The sequence below is a fragment of the Perna viridis genome, chromosome 3, assembly GCF_037379345.1.
Source record: "Perna viridis isolate PV_CMFRI_1.1 ecotype Kerala chromosome 3, ASM3737934v1, whole genome shotgun sequence".
Classification (NCBI taxonomy): Eukaryota; Metazoa; Mollusca; class Bivalvia; order Mytilida; family Mytilidae; genus Perna; species Perna viridis.
In genome coordinates this window covers 27,815,810-27,832,097 of record NC_142447.1, presented here as the reverse complement: position 1 = coordinate 27,832,097, position 16,288 = coordinate 27,815,810, and the positions used below count along the sequence as shown (strand labels likewise).

General features: G+C 32.4%; 1 protein-coding gene across 2 annotated transcripts; it reads left to right on the top strand.

Annotated features, from left to right (window-relative positions):
* Positions 1 to 1,212: 1,212 nt before the first annotated feature.
* LOC148621692 (transforming growth factor beta regulator 1-like) lies at positions 1,213 to 15,923 on the top strand. 2 transcript variants are annotated; one of them, XR_015921228.1, is made up of 11 exons: positions 1,213 to 1,376; positions 6,269 to 6,330; positions 7,326 to 7,419; positions 7,739 to 7,809; positions 8,205 to 8,374; positions 9,010 to 9,155; positions 10,843 to 10,989; positions 13,155 to 13,252; positions 14,033 to 14,250; positions 15,537 to 15,678; positions 15,752 to 15,923. XR_015921228.1 is itself a non-coding variant. In XM_088576327.1 (10 exons), exons 1-10 carry the CDS (start codon positions 1,254 to 1,256, stop codon positions 15,614 to 15,616), a joined length of 1,209 nt encoding a protein of 402 aa, XP_088432453.1. In that variant the 5' UTR covers positions 1,213 to 1,253; the 3' UTR covers positions 15,617 to 15,923. The 2 variants fall into 2 exon arrangements, 1 of the variants encoding a protein (XP_088432453.1); XM_088576327.1 differs by having other exon boundaries at positions 15,537 to 15,923.
* The last annotated feature ends 365 nt before the right edge of the window (positions 15,924 to 16,288 follow it).

The following is a 16,288-nucleotide window of genomic DNA, read 5'->3' as shown; positions in this document are numbered from 1 at the left end:
TGATATTTAAAATAATGGCAAAATAGTGGCTAAATGAGCTATACATTACTAACACACCTGTTAACTTCAGAAACTGGGTACCGGGTATGTGGAAGATCTTTCACAAGTCAACTGTTTTATGTGGAAGACTTTGTGGGACACACTTTTCCACAGTATACTAGTATATTTTTTTCAAAATGTGATGGTTCAACTTTACATCAAAACTTTGATAAGATAATACTGATTATGCTGATTAATTGTTCATGCCAAGTCTTGATATTGTTTTCCGTGCAGAAGACATTTTCCTTGTAGGAGACAGATTTCAATTACAGGAGTCTCCCACAAAATTGGGAATGTAGATAGGTATGATTACTAAACATTTTTTATTGTTCTCGTCAGAACTTGTTTAGGTTGGTCAATGTTTTATAGTCATTTTTACATGTATGAAACACAAATTTGGTTTAAACACAAAAATGTCTTAGGCTGAAAACAAAGTAGCCTTTTTGATTTGCTAGTTTTAAAAAGATTTTTTTTAATGATTGTTTTTCTAAAACAAAGTTTAAGTAAAACTGAGTTTTCCTGACTTAATAAGTTAATAAACAATTGACAATTTCATGATAAGAATCCCAATTTTCAAAACTGTAACTTTGTTATTTTATATCCAATTTTGGTTCAGTAAAATTTAGATAATATAATTCATATTTTGTATGTGAATTCATAACTTTTACTTTAAAAATGAATTTGATATGATATTTATATGTAAACCACTATTTTCATATAAAATTATTTTAAAAATTTTATGCTCATATAGTCTAATAATTGAATATTTATTTAAAATATTCCATGGATAAAAAGAGTTTTATTGGCAGTGAAAGTAACCAAAAGAATGTTTTCAGTTATGACGATTTAAAGTTGATGTCCCATGCCACTCAATGAATTTTTTGCCAACCAAAACCAAGTCACAGGTAAGTGATGACATCACGAAAAACTCTCCTATATTATACTTCTATAATATACTATTATCTAATAAAAAATGACTATGGTAATCCAAGTGCATAGGAAATTTAAACATTGAACTTCCCTTGTACATAAAGTTTTTTCTGGTATTTAAAATTTTTAACATATATTATTGTTTAAAAAAAATCGTTTAGTAAATTTGTGTTTCATACTGGGTTTAGGTTCGTATATGCACTCATAATTTTAGGTTTTCAAGCGTTATTCGGATTAAGAGTTTTCAAGCACTAAATTAACACAGATGTCAACAAGAAAGGAAAATGGCTCAGGAAAAACGTCTTTTTAGCGAAAATTCTGTGTTTCTGAACGAATACCAGGCAAATTTATACAAACAATCCTTACAAAAATCTGCAGCACAGCAAATAAGTTTGTTGTCTGGAAAGGTAATAGCGTAGAAAAGGATTTACCGTTACCAGATCATTAGTAAGACATGTAATGATGTATGTCAAAACAGTCAATTGTCTTAAATTCTGAAACGCTCCCCCCCAAAAAAGACATAAGTTCATACCCTAATTTTAAGTCTTGGAGCTTCTTTGTCTGATCAAATCTTTAGAGGTTTCACATGTTTGGTTGTAATTCCATGCACACTCTCAGCACAAGAAGAAACCAAATTTTAGAGCAAATCTGCCAATTTTTTGGTCATCATGCTGAAATTTCTTTACAAGTTTCATATTTATTTATATGCTTCTAGAGAAGTAGTGTTGTGTACAAAAATATGTTTTTGAACAAAAAAATTAGCCTGACAACCGGATTATCAAAATTGAAGATATTTCCACAAATTTAAGCCATAAATGAAGAAAATCGGTCTAGTAATAGCTTGCGGAATGAATTTTGAAATAGGTATGATCTTTGACACATAGTTTTTCAGGCGGCCATTTTCTCTAAGTATTGTCACTTCAAACGTTTGTACCAAATGACCATCAACTCCAATAACAATGAAAGTTGTATATTTAGAAAGAGAAATGTCTCAACTTCAATTACATATATTTTTTATTGTCATGCAATGGATTTTTGACCATTTTCTAACGTGTTAAAGTTGACTCAAAATTGAGAATTTTGCCCTCGCAAGAAAATCGATAAACGCACTACCGACCTCCCTACAAGAAACCAAATTTTAGAGCCAATCTGCCAATTTTTTGGTCATCTTGCTGAAATTTCTTTACAAGTTTCATATGTATTTATATGCTTCTAGAGAAGTAGTGTTGTGTACAATGGCGGGATTACCAGTTTTAATTTAAATTTATAAGTAAAATAACACGGGGAACATATAGCCTGGGGGAGTGAGGATCGAAGCGTAAAGGGCTAATTTTCCTTTTCAAGAAATACAATCTAGGCTTCATGCCATTTATGATTTTTCCCAAGTTTGAGCTGGTCACAGACACTCCAGATGATTGTAAAATTAATGGTCAAACAATTTAGGGTTTGGCATAGAGTAGGGTTTTAACACAATCTCTTCAACCAGAAGTTTTTTTTTTAATTATCAGAGTAGTTCCAATCAAATACCATTGACCTCTTTAAACCATTTTTGTATAAGATGGCAATTTGCCAGTTTCTTAAGCTTCAATGGATCGTGATATACAGTGAGGGAAACCACCGCTCGCCAAATACAAGTAGATGTGTAATTTGGCAATTTCTCATTAGCTTACACTCGTCAATATGGCGACCGTCATTTGTTGGCGAGTTCCAAGGAAAGTTAACCAGCCAATAGCTTATTCAGTTAAACATCCCTTAACATCATACATTAAAAATATGTTCCCTACATATTAACAAGTTTAGCTTGAATATGTCAAGTGAATTTTGCACAATTTTATTGACTTGTAAAGCATTGTTTACGATCAGCCATTTTGGTTTCCGGTAAACGGGATGTGCCAAAACCTACGATGTCCTGATCTCATATTAGTAGTCAAACGAAATTGTCTTGGTAATTTATGAAATTTTACCTTGCAAATTAGTTGTTTATTGTCAAAATAAAAATGAACAAGAGGCAAATCATAAACGTTTTCTTGCTTCATAATGATGAATCTATTGAAATATAATTTTATTTTTAAAATATGAGTTCAGAAATGGATAGTTGAAGAAAGAAATAGAAAGGCAGAAGACAGTCAAATCCAACGGAAAACAGATGATAATACAGACAAAAAAAAACAAAACAATTTGGCTAGTTGAATTTGGCTAGCATGATCAATATTCCACTAGCCAGTATGGCAAGTTGGGGGAAAAAATGGTTTCCCACACTGGATATAGTGTTTTGCCTTGACGAATTCAGTATGATGAATTTTTACACAAATTCTATACATTTAAGCTTATTAGTATTTTACAACTGTAATATGGTGTTATCAAAGTTACTTGTATGTGGATACAGATAATTTGATGGTCATTTCTACTGGACGAGTTTCTAATGTAAAGCTGATGTTGCACAAGGGTACAGTGAATCACTTCAGTGTTCCAGCCTGCCCTTTTTAGAAGGGCACCGCCCTTGGTGCCCTTCCCACCACCCTCTGTGCCCTCTCAGCCGCCCTTGATGCCTTTTTTGTAAAATATAAAATTCCCCCTTATGTGCATCGGTCCCATGTGCCTCCAATATGATAAAGATGATCCGTTTTATGAATAGGCCGTCGGCAATATTGACATCTCAACAGGTGCATATATCCGGTCAATCATTGACTGATTTTATGGCTTGGGTCGTTAATCAATTATCATTTAGTGAGGTAAAATTACAATTTAACTAATTTAATCCTTTGATGTCGCTGTTTGTACAATCACTGTTAATGGTCTTAGGATTAATTTCTTGATCACATTTTAACGGTTTTTTCGAGCGTGCTTCTCACTCAAAATGTCAACCAAGCCGAAGATACTAATAAAATGCGAGTCTTTTTGATAAAGTTTCGTAATCGTAATTCGATAGCAATGCCTTCTTACAAGAGACGTCTTGCTCAACTTCAGAGTGAAAACCAGAAAGTTGCAAAGCAGAATTGTTCTATAACCTCGTTCTTCAACAGAGATTCCACTCGGTACTTGCTATTTCTACTGAATAAAATTTACCTAAAATATGTCACAAATTGTGAACTTGCAAGTAGATTTTTTATTTTCAGAATAGAAAGTTGACTGCTGATATGCATACGATTCAATTTCAAATTTTTATTCAATCTTATCACGTTTTGTTTATGAATTTCTGTGATGATTTTTAAAAAATTTTTATGCAAATGAAACCAGTCATGTATGGAAATTTCTGAATTTAACCAGTCTTAAAGCCGTACAGATTGCATTCAACCAGGCACCTGTTACTATCAAACAAGCAAAACACCACAGATGGCTTTCCCACAACCAAGCAGTTACTTCAGTTGTATGATCCTACCAACCCATTGTTGCTGACCTCCAGACTCTACTCAGTTGCTGCAACTTTACCACTGAGCACAGCAGAGTTTGAATGGGTGTTTTCACAGGTAAAGCTCATAAAGACCAGTCACCGCAGCAATATGAAGACATCAACATTGAACTGCCTACTTAAAATCAAGATGAACTGTACTGGTGAAATGTTCAAAGATCTAATAGACACTGTGACACTTCAGTTCTTTAAGGTTAAAAATCGGAGACTCCAACAGATAGTCCAGTGAATTATATGAACTTGTGATATTGACTTTTGTAAAATGTTTTGTCTTATCAGTTCTTATAAAGACTTTATTGTTAGATGTTTTGTACAATGTCAACTATAATAGTGTTTTGTTGCTTATCATGTCTAAGTTTTGAGTTCTTGTGCTTATTTATAGTGCTTTACTTTTGTACTTCATGTTAGATTGTATTGACATTGTATAGTTCACTTCAGTAGGGTTTTGAATTGATATGCTTTGTGCTTGTGCTTTCCATTACTTGTCTTTTTTGTATGTTTAACTTTGTATTGTATTGTTTTATGCTTATATACTTTCACTTTGAATGGATAACTTATTAACATTGTTTTTTTTGCTTTGTTTTATGTTCTAGTGCTTATCAGTTTTTCAACATGAAGGTTTACTTACTCATCTATTGTTACATCTTAATATTGTCTACATTACTATGATGTAATTTGTCTTACCAATAAAATAAAAGTATAAGAAAATGAACACTTAAGTTTTTATTTCCAGTTATTACTTGTAGATAGCAACTACCTACCAGCATTTACAAACACAAAAATGAAAAGACAAATAAGTATTGGAAAACATTTATTTCTATCAAATAAATAGCATATTCATGTAAATATATGAATAAGAAAAGAAATGGGGAATATGTCAACTCAAGCAATGTATTTTTGACTGAATAGTTAGTTGATTGATTGATGGCTGCCTAGTTACCCCTAAGTAACATTAAATGGGCATTGGAAGTACAGCTGATAAACGCTCTTCCAAGCGTACACATGTTTGATAAAGTGCCCTCCTGATGAACCAGCACCCTTCTGCCCTCAGACCCAAGCTGGAACACTGCACTCTATATTTACTTAACACAAGGTGACAGAAGAAATCATTGACTTATCTACAGTGTTTCAAAGACAAAGGTACATTTTGTACATTTTTGTATCTGTATAATAAGATCAATGATTTGTTCATTTCTCCATTGACTTTTCTGACCTCCAAAGATTAAAAAATAAATAAAACAGTTTTTCCACAGTGGCCAGGTTTTGAAGGGGGAGGGTTGTGATCACGCAAAAGTATTTTAAGACCAACACATTGCACTTGTACCAAGTCAGAAGTTTCTGGCCTCTCTATGTCTTGTTTGGTTTTCACCTGTAGTTTATTTTTATATTACTTGAGCATATAGGGTCAACTTTTTTGCTGTACCTGTGTATAATGATGTTTTAGGGCCAGCTGCAGCCTGCCCTGTGGTGTGAGAGTGTCCTCGTTGTTTATTGAAGACCAATGGGTGGCCTTGCCAGTTGGGCTGATATTTTTATTCAGTTAGGGTTTTTGTCTCTTTGACATATTCACCATACGTTTTCTGGTTATATTTTGACCCTACAAAATTTACCAGCCTCTTAGAGGGACATTTATATTGCATAAAAATCACAGAGCTGTATGGTCTGACTTTATCTTCTGTTGTGGCATACAATCCTTAATTTTCATTTTACAATTTTTCGACTTCTATACCGTTTTACAATGACCACAACCACCTTATTGATTATTTGGCCATTATGAAAGACATTTAAAGAGTGCTTCTTCTTTCATAGCTACAGGAAAAGCACTGTATATATCACACAGTAAATGTGTGAAAACAAAATTGTTCATAAACATTTTGTATTTTACTTCAGATTGGTGGTCAAATATCAGGCCAAAGTGCTGGAAAAAGCTTACTGCAACAACAACCTTCAAGGTACATGTATTTGTTAAAAGTGTAAAACTAATTCAGTATGATTTTATTACATTTTTGAAGTTAAACTGTACAATTTATGTTTACAGAGTGATATAAGATTCACTAGATTAGTAAACATATTTATTTTCACAGATTTTGTCAAATAGACATATTCACAGGTTTTAATTTTCATTGTTTTGAAATACTAAGTTTGTTGTAGTGTTAAAAGAGGTACATTTGTAGACCTAGAGTAAAGGGCATAACTCTTGAAATCAGTGATATGTTTGTATCATATTCAATTTCGCCAAAGCCTATCAAGCTTTCGTTTAAAACAGAATGAAATCAGTCCTAGTTACCTTGATGCTTTCATTGGATTGATGGAGAATGCTGAATACAAACGTTCCAATGATTTGTAAGAGTTGTGTCCCTTATCCTAGGTCTACCTCTTTATGTTTTATTAGACAAGTTACAGATCAAGATTGAAATTTGCCCCAATTTGTTGATTTTTTTTTTTTTTTTTTTTGCTGCATTATGGTCCTTGGATTTAGAAAATTAATGCAAAAACTCAGTTTTCCACACTTTTTTGTTAACAAATATGCATGAAGTTTATATGCTATTCTCATCGACAGATTTTTCTTCTGGTTGGGGACTTTGCATTACCATGCAATACTCTCAGAATGCTTGATATTCATGCCTTTTTTGTTTGCCATGAAAATAGCATAATTAATAATTCTAAGGTACAATTTTACACAAATATGTATTTTTTGACAGTTTTGTTTGTAATATATACCAGTAGCATGTAGCACCTAACCTCTTGTTGTTGTATACAGAATTACAGGTATAATAAATACACAGTATTGTCTGGACTGTCTAAATTACATACTCTTAAACTTTGTGAATTGTTTGAGTTTTTGTTCATGTTACATACATTTGTACACATAGCTTACATGTGTAATGTACTAATTCAGATATTTTTTGAAATACTTAAATAGAACATTATGCAATTATAATTCCAGGCAGACCCATGGACCATCTGCAAGATCCTTGCAACAGAAACAGTATTACAGAAAATTCAAAAGGTTGAAGAAAGTCATCAAAGATTTGATATTTGTAGGTTTATTTTCTCTGAAATTCCATTATTTGTTCTCATCCTTACCTAACCTCAAAGAACTATCACTGTTATTTTGCTATGTACATGCATTTTAGGTAAGATTTTGAAAAATAAGCATTAAACTGCACTAATATTTTTTAAAATCTGTCTGTTTATGAATATTTCTAGTTGAAGAAGGGTATTAAAATTAAAATCAATGTCAGAAATTAAAGAGAAAATATACCGGTATCTAATTGATATATGTATTTAGAGGGATATTACAAGAATAAATGTACGGTAAATTTCATAAAGACAACATTTTGTACGTTGTTATTTTAGGTGAATGCAGCTATATGTGATGAGGTTGTTCGAGTTGAAGAAAAGGTGGCAAAAGTCAAAGAGGAGAGGAGGTATTACATATATTTCTAATGGAAGAAATTATCCACCTTGAGGTTTCTGATTTGCATTGTAAGACACAAATTGTGTCTAAATACAGTTTGTTTTGTCTACTATTCAAAATTCAACCTTAGTTGTTTTGAACAGAAGCTGTATTGATTTACTGTATTTTCTGAAGGATAGCAAAAGTGCATTATACCAGAACAATTATCCATTTGTTTTACCATGGACTCAGCTTATTGTGAATTGTTTAAGATCTGTATGAATGTTTTTGACTGCCAAAAGAAACTTACATGTGTATTTGATTTTAAAACACAATTTCAATAATATCCAATAAAAAATGATGTGAAATCGGCGCAAAATTTTAACAGTATTAATAATGTAGCAAACATTTGTTTACAAATTCCAGATTTCTGTTGAGAAAAGTGTTGCATTACCAGTCCCAGTCTGATATGCCAGTCATTAAGACTCCACCCACTGTTGTCAAGGTTAAGGAAGAACCTGAGGTGGTACAGGGTAAAGCTAAGCCAAAGAAAAAGCAGGAGAAGAAAAGACCACCCACAACAAAACAGATATTAGGTAGAAATCTGAATTTTTTGCACATGGTATACTGAAAAAAAGAATATATATAATTGATAAGGACCAGTACCATGTAGACTGTACTAGATAACACATTATTAAGGGAAAATTAACTGTCTGGTAGCAGATTTTAAAATTTTTATTAAAAAAAATCAACTACCTGATATATCAATTACTGCATCACAGATTATTTTTAAGTGTGCACCACAGATATAGAAGTTATTTCAAATGGACAGAAAATTACTTATAGTTTTAATTTTTTAGAATCAAAATTTAACAAGTAGACCATATTGAAAGTTAATGACATCACAGTCACATAACAGAGTTTTGTCAATGAGATGGTAATGAAATTTCTTATCTAATAAAAAAAAACATGTTACTTAGGAAATAAAGGTATAACTCAATATACACATGTATAAGTTAGTTTAAATGGATAAAAATATTGAAACTACTTACTTTTTCAAACATTTTGTAATACATGCAAAAAGAAATAAGATAAAACATTAATTACCTGCAACATGAAATCAATAGCATCTGCTTAACCATTAACTGGTATGTGATACTGAGTTATATTGTGACATATCATTCAAATTGAGTCTCCTCTGTAGACTATTCAGTTACTTCTATTTTTACAGAAGGACTTCCACCACCTAAACCAGTAAAGAAAGGTTCTAAGAATCAATCCACAAAGAAAGTGATACCACCACTACAGTTAGATAACCTTGGTAGACCTGTATTCCCATTATACATTGGAGATCTGACTATTCACAGTATAGGAGAGGTTAATATTTAATTTGCCATATTGTAATACATCAATATTTGCTTTTATTTTTTGGACCAGAGACTAGATGTAAACATCAAGTTATGAACTTTTTAGATTGCCTGTTAAGCTCATGAGTTTGCCCTCCTACAAGTTACACCTGCCTCATATCAAGTCCAATAGTATTCAAGTATGTTATGTTATTTTAACCCTTATGATAGTTGACTTTAATTTTTAGTTGATACTGACATCTTTTAACTTGTTTCATTGATTAGCGCAGATAGAAATGACCTCTTTTTAATAAACATTGGGTATGTTAGGATACATGTCAAGCCAATATAAAACATTTACATGTAACCTACTTTTTGGGTTTTTGATCCTTCAGGATTGAAATACCTTATGTCACCAGTCCATCACTGGAACTTCCCTACTATTTCTGAAAACTACACAAAAATTTAGTCCAAATGTAATTCCTTTTATATCATTCAATACCTCTCTGATAACCAGTAAATATGTTTCTTTCGATTAATCAGCTCAATAATATTCTATTATTTCTGCATATAAAATTAGATCTAATCTTCATATCAACTCAAGATTTGAGGGACTCCTTTTTGGCCTTTAGATATTTAGTAATAAATTTGCATTTTAAAAGGAAATTTATTTCTTGCAGTTATGTGTCTGGAAGCATAAAATGTGTGAAGTATTTTCATTTTAACACAGTTATAAGTCATATTCTCCATCCTATCATTAATATTTTACCATTTATAAGCAGGAAGTGAAGAGCAGTGATTTTGACCAAGTAAACTTGGTGGGAAAATTCAAATTGTTAAAAGTGTTTAGTTCTTGAAAATTTGTGTTAAGGATGTTATTTTCTTAAGCTGAAATTGGTTTTGTTAAAGTTTAATCATATTGTAAGATAAATACTCTGTTAGTATAACTTTTGGATAGATTTAAAAATGTGGAAAAAGGTGAAATGGAACAAAATTTGTAAACGTGTGTGAAGGATCAGTAGTATGGATTGACTTTCAATTTATGCATATTAAACAAAGGACAGTTCTTAATAGTATTTAAAATGCAATGTATGATCATAATTTTATATAACATCACATATTTTTTGTTCATGCTACAATTTTCACAAGAATCAGAAGCCCCCAGTGCTATCAGCACTTTGATTGCTTTTTTAATAGGGTTTTGATTTCCGTTCTTTACATAGCATTCATCCCAACTTTTTCATACTTCCACTTATCATGTTGGTCTTTTTCCACCATCAGATATTTGAATCACCTTTTCTGTCAGTCCATCATTCCTTCCATCCAAATATTGTTACAATTATCTTGGCTCCAATGGAAAAACTGATTTCAAATTTGGTGTGTGGCTTCAGTAAATGGGGCATATCATGTAAGTGATTTTTGGTGCTGTCAGATATTAACTTCTTGTTTTTTGGAACTTTGCAATTTTTCATTAAGTGGAATGATAGAGAAAATTTTCAACACAAAAATCAAGGTTTCCAATGGATGGATATCTGATAGATTTGGTTTGTTGCTTCATAGAGATGGGGCATATGTTGTAAGGGATTTTGGTTGCTGTCTGATATCAAATTTCTGTACAAGTGGGGTTATAACTAGAATGGCAACACGTGCAACTTCATGTTTATATAATTGTAGTCCACTGATTTATGGCAATACATATGTCTTTATTTTATCTACAGATTGTATATGACAGACCTGGATTTCATTCAGTAGCCAATATATACCCTGAAGGTTTCTGCAGTACCAGGGTTTATGTTGATGTTAACAACCCAGACAATAGATGTCTGTACACATGTAAAATATCTGATGGTGGAAAAGGACCAATTGTAAGTATCATTATTGGTCAATTCACTGTAGATAGGTAAACAGAAGTCAGGCAGACAAGATTTTTCTTTAGATTTAAAAAGGAATTCTGCTTTTTTTTCATTAAGGATTTTACTGTAACAGTTATTACTCTTGTAGATTGTGTTCCAATTGTAGATTTCTTATTTTTTTTTGCAGAGAAAATCATGACTTGTCCAGGTAGATTTGTTGTACATTCCTTTGTTAATATGTGACTATCCTTTCTTAATGTATACATTGTATAAGCTAAGGCAAATTTTTTTAAATTTTTGTGTGATGTTATTTTCATAATGAAAACCACAAAAAGTACCTCAAGTAGAAATTATTCAAAATTCTTATATGACAACACAATTTTTTTAATGGAAGATGGTATGGGACTGTTGTTGCCCATGTCATTGTCTCTCTACACTAGGTTTCATGCCATAGCATAAATGTTAGTTTGTTTGTCTTTATAAAATTTTATGACAAGGCTCTAAACCTTAAAAGGTAAGTTGGTAACTGGGGTTAAGGGGTTGTGACCCTAACCCTTTTTGAAGGAGGGGCCAAAAACTTGCATTTGCCTGATTTCCAGACAATAACTTGACTATATTATTGTTTGTGTGGTATTAATTTTTGAGGTTTTTCGTGGCTTTGATAAACCAACGGAAAGAAAATTTCTAATACGTCTGTGAGATGGAGTTGTCAAATCCATGAATTCAAGAATCTGCAAACTAACGTTTTTTCCTAAACCATGAACATGGATATCCAAAAATAAAAGTACTTTCACAGTAGTAATTGGATCATTTTAAAATTGTACCACTAAGTGTCATACCACCAATGGAAGGCTTCATTTTTGGGACTTTGACTTGAAACAATTAGGAATTATGTGACTAAAACAAGCTTTTTACTGATGTAAGACAATAAAGTGAATTAAATTGTACCTTAAAAGTAGGCTGGGATTGATGTATGGTTGAATAACATGAGTCAAACAAGAATTAGGGGTCACAAAGGGACCAGAATGTTTTCTGATTTCTTGATAATAACTTTTGGTAAAAGGGAATGGATCTCTTTGAAATTCTATCCCAAAAGAAAGTTAGGATTGATTTTGGAGGTTGGGGCTGGAACCATGTAGAATTTAGTGATCATATTCTTATTCTGTGTCAAATTTCTAATCACAATCAAAAATCAAGATTATCAAGTTTGAATGGTGTGTCAATACTTGCCCCACCTGTTCTGGGTTCAATCTGCAATTGTTTCAAGCTATGCCTTGCAAAGCATTTATCATGTTGTCATATGCCACACATAGGCTTTCATTATGCTGCCTTACTGTTCTGAGGGCCTTGTTCTGTGTTAAAAAAATGACAAAATACATTTTTTTTTAGGTATTATTTGTTTTGTTTGCTTTGGTCACTGAAAATTATAACATGCACAATAATTTAACATTTATGATTCTGTGAAAAAAATTACTGAAGGACAAATTTTTCAAAACACACATTATTTTTTATTGCAATTACACCTTAGTCACATTTTGCTTAAATAAAAATCTCACATTAGTTTCATAGTACTTCTGACTATTGTTTTTGATTAGAAATCCTGTCCCTGATTTTTTGTTAAGAATACATGTATGTATCTTGAACAGCATAAAGTAACCTGCCATACTTGTTATTTACCCTCTATGAAGCAAAACAAAACAAGTTTTTCTAAGCTATGTTGATGACTATTTTGAAAGTTGTCTCCCTTGTAGTTCAAGTTGTCTTGTACTTTTGTTCTAATATAGCAAATATCATCCCCCATTATCACTTACATATTTTGATCTGGCAGATACATCAGATTAAAATAGTATTTACATTTAATAGTTTTTGATGATTTTCCAGGATGGTTCTCTTTAGTCTCTGATTTTCTTTCACATTTTTTGTGGACATTTGGATTTTACCTCAATGTCTTTGACTTTACAATGTCCTTATTTTCAATTTTGACCAATCTCCACTTCCCTGTTGTCTCTTTGAATCCTTCAAGTCTGTATTCTGTCCAAATTGGTCCTGTGAAACTGGAGTTTATACTGGACTGAAGTCCAAGGTGGTCTATGATGAATTTGTGAAGTTTCTGTTTTAAACTTGAAAATATCATACTACTTTAAAAATTTGTAATGAACAATATTTTTCCATTTCAGTTTGAGATTGCTTCAGAGGAGAACCCTAACATTGTATTTTGTAGCAAATCAATCTCAGACTGCCATAATCAGTTAGTTAAGGCTTTGAAGAAGACCAAGTAAGTCCTATATACATGTGTCAATACACTGTTTGGTTGTTTTTTGTTTGTTTTGTTTTGTTTTTTTTTTCTTGTTTTGAGGGAAAGGTAAATACAGCCCATTAAAACTTCAGTGAAAAATACTCCTTGTCAACTTGGGCAGAACCGGAACAGGTTATTAGAGTAAATACCATTTCTGAGCAAGCTCATTCAGTACTTCCACTAGGTAGCAGTACTTTCTAGGGATTCAAATTAGTGGTGGACACTGGTAGTCCCAAGGTTTTCTGACCTTTGATCTTTGAAATTTCATTTACTTGGGTCTTTGACCTATAACAGTTTTAATTGACACTTTTCGTTGACTCCTGATTTCTCTCAAATGGACCATTGGTAAGAATCTTCAAAAAGTCCAGGATGTTCCACTCCTGAATGTTAGTTTGAACCTCTGCTTCCCCCCCCCCCCAAAAAAAAAAATTGTGGAACTCTGAGGTTTTGTAGGAAAATGTTGCATTTATTTCACAGAAAGTGGTGTCTGAGCCAGCAAAGAAGAATAGCACAAAAGGTCTTATAATGTAATGAGGTCAGAGGAAGAAAAGAAGTGCAACTACCTCCATGAAAACACAAAGACCTTTAATACTGTTGTAAAATATGGGATATGAGTCATTTTTTTTCTTCTTAATATGATTAATAATAGGATCAGTGAAGAATAATTGTTTTATTTAGAGAATCATGGTAATAACTCATAGAATGTATACTTTATATAGAAGTGTTAAAGTATTTACTTATTTTACACTTTATTTGCAGGAAACTTGAATACCTAGAACAGACAGGAAAAGGTGCTGAGTTTTTTGGTCTGTCACATCCAGTTATCCAGAACTTGATTCAGAGCTGTCCTGGTGCTAAGAGATGTACTGGTTACAGATGGGCCAAGTTTGAATTCAATAAAAGTGTAGATGCTGTTGATTTAGATACCCTTGACCCTACAACAAGTCACACTGGGCTAAAACTTTTTATACATAATGGTTAGTATGTTCATGGATAGCTGATTTTAGTTAACTGCAAAATATCAGCTATTGGGAAATAAATATGTGCTTCATTTCACATATAAATATTTCTATTCTAAACAAATTACTGGTAGAAGACTACTTCTAACCAGGTCCGGGTGTTAAAAGAATAGGCATGCAGCAGCGCTAAGCTTGTCGTATAAGGCGACTAAATAGTTCTCAGAAACCTAGCCGGGGGCTAGGCGCTCTGCCCACAGAGCAACTGGGATGTGTGCCCCAGGTGGTGGAATGGGGTACCCCTGGCGTGTTAAATGCTGGGGTTGTCAGGCTATAATACGGAAAACCTGACCGCAAACCATAGTGGTGCACCGTGTTGGGAAAGATGCCACGTTCCTCGCACGTTAAAGAACCCTGCTGTGGTATTCGATAGGAGTAGGAACCTTTGCGCTCCGCCACAGGAGGCTAAATTGCCCGACCTTACCCATCCCCCCCCTTTTTCCAGTGGCAATCAAAATTTGTCGACCCTACTGTCCTTGTGTCCCATCCTTTTTTTTTTTTTTTTTTTTCATTCCATGTTCATTTTATCATCCATTTCATGTTCATCATCTGAATATAGCTGAAATATTGCTGCTCGGACGTTAAACCCCAACAAACAAACAAACAAACCATTTCTGACATCAGACAGGGCACTAAATGTTTGATATGTTTTATATTCCTAGAGCTAAAACCAAACCACTTGGTACTGTTTAACACAAAGTTAAGATAAGCCCCTTATAAAATATATTACTTTAACATTTAATAGAAATTAATATGTCAGATTTGTTTACAGTGTCTTCAATGGGTTGAAGTTTGATAAAATAATCAACAAAAAGCTGATTACAAGAGTAAATTACCCTACAATATTGTACTTCCGCAGAGTTAGAATTTGTAGCCTGACCGCCAGCCCAACACTGGCTATTTTTTGGTAGGGCTGGCCAATTTTAGCAAAAATCTATATAGCCATATAGTAAGTATATTGAAAAATTGTATTCAGGACTGGCTAGAATTTGAGTCAGTTTCCTACCCTGTTAAGACTACCGGTAGTAAACCATAATTCCTTCACTTGTTAAAAGAATTATCCAATATGTTAGACATTTAAAAAAAAAAACGTTTTTCTTCACATTTTACGTTACTCTAATTTTAATACCGTACATCAACAGAGAGTTCTATAGTTTATATGGTCACTGTTATGTTGGGAATCCGTATTAATATAAAGGAATCATTACTTTCATATTAATACCTTTATAAATTCTTTTATTTTCCAGGCTCCAAATTACCAGAACCATCTTCCAATCTGCGGTCTTTGTTGACCAACAAGGCTTTACTAAACACAACTAAAATTTAACATACTTTGTTATGATTTAAAGATGTGTACACAGGCAAATATTTTTCACATGAAATTCATGTTAATTGAGCTTCACAAGAAATTCATGTGAAATTCACATGAAATTAACATGAATTTCATGTGAACTTTTTGTGTGAATTTCACATGAATGCTCCATTCACCTGAATTTCACGTGAACTCTGTCACTTATTTTATTTGCTCAATTCAGGTGAAAATCAAGTGAAATAAATTTGCCTGTGTATTGTTATTATTAGTAACTTAAATATAAGTATGGTAGTGTCCATGTAAATAAATATTACTCAATGTGTTATTTTGTTTGTTGGAGAGAATTTATACAGAGTTTGGAATAATTCATTGTAGACTTGACCAAAAGTGAGAAATGAACTATGATGCAGAGTTGAATTTTTATGCTCCTTTTTAAACATTTGACTGCAAATTTTTTTCTATCTCTTCCCTATAAAATGCACAAAAAATTGTTAGGGGTATGTCTTGAAAATTTGAGAGCAAAAAATTTTAGGCATATTTTTGAATTTCTATTATTTTCATAAAAGAATTTGGGTGTCATATCTTAAAATACTGGTCCCTCAAAAAATAAAAATGGCCACATGTAAATACATAAGTTAAAACCTAAGCTACAATGTAGATAATTTCCCCTTGCTCTGACATGACAAA